Source organism: Physeter macrocephalus, chromosome 2 (genome assembly GCF_002837175.3).
Source record: "Physeter macrocephalus isolate SW-GA chromosome 2, ASM283717v5, whole genome shotgun sequence".
In the NCBI taxonomy this organism is placed as follows: domain Eukaryota; kingdom Metazoa; phylum Chordata; class Mammalia; order Artiodactyla; family Physeteridae; genus Physeter; species Physeter macrocephalus.
Genome location: NC_041215.1, coordinates 79,603,306 through 79,608,419, shown reverse-complemented (window position 1 = coordinate 79,608,419; position 5,114 = coordinate 79,603,306). Strand labels below are relative to the sequence as shown.

General features: G+C 53.3%; 1 protein-coding gene across 1 annotated transcript; it reads right to left on the bottom strand.

Annotated features, from left to right (window-relative positions):
• Nucleotides 1-2,458: 2,458 nt before the first annotated feature.
• SP9 (Sp9 transcription factor) lies at nucleotides 2,459-4,908 on the bottom strand. Its single transcript, XM_024122373.2, has 2 exons — nucleotides 4,888-4,908; nucleotides 2,459-3,892 (listed from the first exon to the last, which is right to left on the bottom strand). Exons 1-2 carry the CDS (start codon nucleotides 4,906-4,908, stop codon nucleotides 2,459-2,461), a joined length of 1,455 nt encoding a protein of 484 aa, XP_023978141.1.
• Between the last annotated feature and the right edge of the window lie 206 nt (nucleotides 4,909-5,114).

Below are 5,114 nucleotides of genomic sequence, written 5' to 3'. Positions count from 1 at the left end.
TCACTGCAGTTTGCGAGAAAAATTTTGTTGACTATTAATAACAATTTATTTTTCCCCCCTTAAAATAAAAATTCATTCAAGTTCCCAAGACAGTAATAATAATAATAAAAATTCCCCCCCACTGGGGCTGACTTTACTTGCATTTCGTATTGTGTGGGGAGCTTTTTAGAAATATTTTTATTCTGTAAATATGTACTTTATTTTCTAAACTAACATTTTTTCGAATTGGGAAATTATCTCATTTACCAATTTTCTTTTCGTCTCTCCCTCTCTTCTCCCTCTCTTTTAAACTGGGGCTGTTAAGTTGGTGGTCAGAAGACAAAGAGAGTGAAAATAATTTTCATTTCAATAATTGCCTTCTGGTCAATTTAACTGTGGCTTATTTTGAAAGAGACTGTCTAAATGAGATTCCTGTCCCAAATGTGTTCCCAGGCCTGATCCCAGCCTTTAATTATTCCTGAGTTTTTTTTCTTCAGAATAAGACGCCGCACTGAGTAATCACAAAGAAGTCAGAGAGCATCCTTGAACCTTTTCAGAAGCAGCGCCACTGATATTCAAATAACCTGCGAGGGCCATTTGACGGCGCGGGGACCTAGGCATTTCCAATTCACTATTTGCATAGATCAGCCGTCTTTGAAAAGGAAAGGAGCAGTTGTCTTCCATAACATTAAAAAGCCTAGTTATCAAATCAAGTGCTTAGTTTGGGGGCTTTTAAAACGTTTACATTTTATCTCAGGTTGCCCTTTACCGTTTGACATGCAAATTTGGTGCAGTTAATTTAGACAATTAAAAAGATCTTCAAGGGAGCTTTGTCACCGAGAATATTTGGAGTTTTCCCCGTGGACCAGCTGAGATAAAGTTGGCCAGAACAAATGATGTCTAGGAGATTAATTAGATATTTGATAAGACATGAATCCCTAATAAGGGAATACAAGGCACAGGGGGCTGCTGTGTGCTCTAAGTCAAAATTAATAACATTTAACAAGATTTTCATTTAGGCATGAAATGTCTTTTCCGGGGTATTGACTCTAGCGATTTATTCCCCTGAGTCACCTCCCAACGTAGAGGGTCTTGGGAGCTACGACTTCTTTTAAAAAGCTTTTTCCTTTCACAGATTGTTTTAAAATCGCTTTTTAAAAACAAACAAACCCACTGGAGTTTCGTCTGACCCCTCCGAGAGGGGTAGGCACCTCCCCAGTTAAAGCTGCCAAGGACCTTTGCTTTTTTGAAGGGGCTCCAGAGTTTTAAAATGTCACCTTTTGAGAGCTCTCTCGTTTAGTAATACAACTACACCTTCTCATAACCTAATTTAATTTACGCTGTTAATATACAAATAAATAATTCTCACTTTTCAAAAACGTATCGCTTTTATAACTCACATAAACCTTACATCACCTAAAACTAACATTAAGGGAATTTTTCCCAACCAAAAAAAGTCGGCCCACTTAAAGGTTATTGAGGGGGTAACAGGATCAAAAAAAAAAAAAGAAAGTGTATTGTTCAGAGTCCTTTAATAATACCAAAGTGAAAATATGATGTCAAGATTTTCTTCATACAGATAAACGCATTTAATTTCTTTAGATGACCTTAACTTACGTGTTTGTGAGTGAAATGATAACTCAACATTTTAAATATCTTTTACATATATACTGACTTTCACAAAGTGCATCAGAAAATTAAAAAAAAAAAACTCCCTGAATTTCAGGAATTCACCAAAAAAACTCTATTCGAATGAACATTTACAAGAAAATAAAAGAGAACACAATCTTTTGAACCCTATTTATACAGATGTTATGAAATACAGAGAAACTGTCACTAGACTTCCAGTTTAATTTCTCACCTTCGGCCTTTTTTGATGCTTCCTTTTATAGGAAAAAAAAGTCTTATTGTAAGTAGATATCAAGCAGGACTTGGAGCATTTTATATATAATATAATCCACGCAAAGGGTCTGTTTTTATAGGTCCCGTTTGTTCTCAAATGTTCTGACAGTCCTTTGCAGGGTGGTGGCTTGTTTTTGGAAAAAAGGAAAGAGAAGGGTGGTGGAAGGGGGTGGGTGGTGGGGGAGGAGGGAGCATTTCTGTGTATTGCTCTTCGCTCGACAAGTTTGTGCGAGTGGTAAGTGTATGTGCGCGCGCTCGAGTGTGCGTGCTTGTGGTTGTAGGTCTCCGGTGTGTGTGTGTGTGTCTGTGCGTGCAGCTTTTTAAAGTGGTGTTTGTGTCGAAAGATGCTTCGCTTTTGTTCCTGGACCACGCGTTTGATTCTCGTCTGGGCTCGGGCAGCAGAGGGGAGCTCCTGGCGTGGCCGGCAAGCGGCGGCCCGCGAGCCGGATGCCGCTCTACCTCGTGCCGGCCCGGGGGCGGCCGTGGAGCTCCCGCCCGTCCATACCCCGCTCGCCCTCCGAACCTCTCGCTCGCTCTCGCTGTCTCTACTCGCTCGCTCGCGCCTCTCGCCCGGCCTCTAAGAGTCGTTGGGGCCAGACGCGCCTTCCTTGCCTCCTGCCGAGGCCGCCGCCGCCGCCGCCGCTGCAGCCGCCGCCGCCGCCGCCGCCGCCCGGGCGGCACTGACGCCGGAGTCGTGCAGGATGAGGTCGGGGGACTCGGAGCGGGGCGTCTCCAGGTTGCTGGCGTCCGTGTCACTGTCGCTGCCCTTTTTGCCCCCGCCGCCCCCGTTGTGCGTCTTAATGTGTTTGCTCAGGTGGTCGCTGCGCATGAAGCGCTTATTGCACACCGGACAGGCGAAGCGCTTCTCGCCCGTGTGAGTCCGCAGGTGCCGCTGCAGCTCGTCCGAGCGCGTAAAGCGCTTGCCGCAGAAGAGCCAGTTGCACACGAAGGGCCGCTCGCCCGTGTGCCAGCGCAGGTGCGCCTTCAGGTGCGACGTCTTGCCGTACACCTTGCCGCAGCCCGGGATGTGGCAGCTGTGCAGGCCCTTGCGCCGCAGACTCGCCCCGGCCGGGCCCAGCCGCTCCGCCTCCTGGCAATTGGGGCAGTCGCAGGTGGCGCGGCCGGAGTAGCGGCGGGCCGAGCGCGCCGAGCTCCCCCCGGCGGCGGCGGCCGCGGCGCCCGAGATCATGGCGCTGGCTGCGGCGGCCGCCACGGCGGCGCTGGAGTCCGAGTAGGAGGGCAGCACCGGCTTGAAGCCGTCCTGGGCCAGCAGGTGCTGGCTGGTGGAGAGCAAGTGCGAGGCGGCGGCGGCCGAGGAGCCGAGGCCCGTGGAGCTGAAGGCCGAGTGCGTGAGCGAGCTGAAGTCGGGGTTGTAGGTGCCGAGCTGCGAATGCAGCGAGGCCTGGGGGGCGCCCGAGTGCAGCGAGCTCTGGAGCCCCCCAGCGGGGTTCTGCACCTCCAGCCACGAGCCTGGGCTGCTGTGCACGTCCCACCATGACGACGCCGCGCCGTTGGTCACCTCGCCCGCCGCCAGCGTTGAGTGGAAGCCTGACTTGTACCAGGACTCGTACGGGTGCGCCATGCCCACGCGAGGGTAGAGGCCGTCGGCCGCCGTCGTGTGCACCTTGGAGATGAAGGCCGACTGGCCGCCCGCCTCTTGCGGAGACACCCCGGCCGCCGCGGCCGCGGCCGCCGCCGAGTTGGAGAAGAGGCCTCCGTAGTCGCTGCTGAAAGCGGAAGACGTGGGGGACGTGGAGGCCAAGCAGAAGGCGCTGTTGGCTGCGCCAGAGCCGCCCGCCAGGCCGCCTGAGCCGCGGCCGCCGGTGGCCACGGCGAAGCCCGAGAGGCTGGAGCCGAGGTTGCAGCTGGACGAGGAGCGCTTCCAGGGATGGAAGCCGCCCTTGGCGAAAGCGCTCGACTCCGGCAGCGTTGTCAGCGGGCTCGTGTTGCCGATCTTGTTGCAGGTCGCCGCCAGCATGGCCAACGGGGTCGTTCCGAAGCGCGGCTCTTCCTAGAGTGGGTGGGGTGGGGGAGGGAGCAAGGAGGAGGAGGGCAGGAACAAGTGGGAGGAAGACACAGAGTGCACCCGTGAGCAGCCTCGTCCTCCCGCGGCTGGTCCCGGGGGGTCGTGGCTCCCCGGCTCGCGCCTCCTCCCCGCACGCTCGCCGAGGATGCGCCGCACCCCGCGCGGGGCAGAGGCGATCACAAGGGCGAGGGTCCCGGCGCTGGAAAGTTGTTCTTCAGTGGGACTACAAATGAAAGCTGTCTAGGTTCTCCCCGCCTCAGCCGCTGCAAACCCTGCCCCAAACCGGACTCGAGTCGCTCGCCTTCCGTTCGCCATAAGCCCGCTCCTCTCACAGAAGCCCCCAAATCGCCCTTCGGGGTGAAGCACGGAGGTAAACAGATCGACAACAAACGCCAGGTGAGGGCAGAGGCGGCCGAAATAGCGACCCGGGGGTGGGGGAAACTTGGGGCACTCTTCCCAAGGGTGGCTAGGACTTGACTCTTTTTAACAGAAAACATTTTAAATGTTTACACACACACACACACAGACACACAATTACGAAAAGAAGAAGTCCGAGTAGAAGCGACCCCCGCGATGGATTTCAGAGTCACAGACGACCTGGGGAGCCGCAAAAGTGTAAATGTTTGTTAACGTGACTACATGGACTGCAAAACAATTAAAGCTGTTTTCTGGAAACACCAATGTCGCGTAATTGCAACAATCCCCGAAGCAAGGGGGGATGGGGTATAAATCACGAGGGGCAGAAAAGAAACCTCTAAAACCGAATATTAAAAGGACTTGCTTAACAAATCCTTTTCTTACAAAGGCACCTCTTGGGTTCCAATAACTTGGGAATAATCAGTCCTGGAAATGTGGAAAGTGCTAAAAGAAGCTGAGGCTGCAGTCGGGCAGCAACAGTTTCTCTAGAGCCGCGGACCCGGAGAAGCCATAACGAAAAATTACTCCAGTTAAAACAAGCAAATGCCGCACTTCCGACTTACCCCAAGTATAGACGTGGCCATAGCAGGTCCCTGGGCGGCGCGACGGGGCCGGGAGCGGGGCTGAACCTGGCGGCTGCTCGGGAGAACTGTTCGGGTACCGCACGGCTCCCGTGTCCCCGCGCTAGCGCCGAGCGGACTCCGGGCTCCCGCCGGCTAAACTCAGCCTAAGTGCTAGGAGCACCCGCTTTGAAGTGCCGCTGGCGGCGCCTCTCACCCAATGAGGGCGC

Excerpts from the sequence above, each read along its gene's own strand:
- SP9 (XM_024122373.2), bottom strand. The coding sequence starts at position 4,908 with ATGGCCACGTCTATACTTGGG. Across the intron at positions 3,893-4,887 it reads TGGCCACGTCTATACTTGGG|GAAGAGCCGCGCTTCGGAAC; the intron begins GTAAGTCGGAAG and ends CACCCACTCTAG.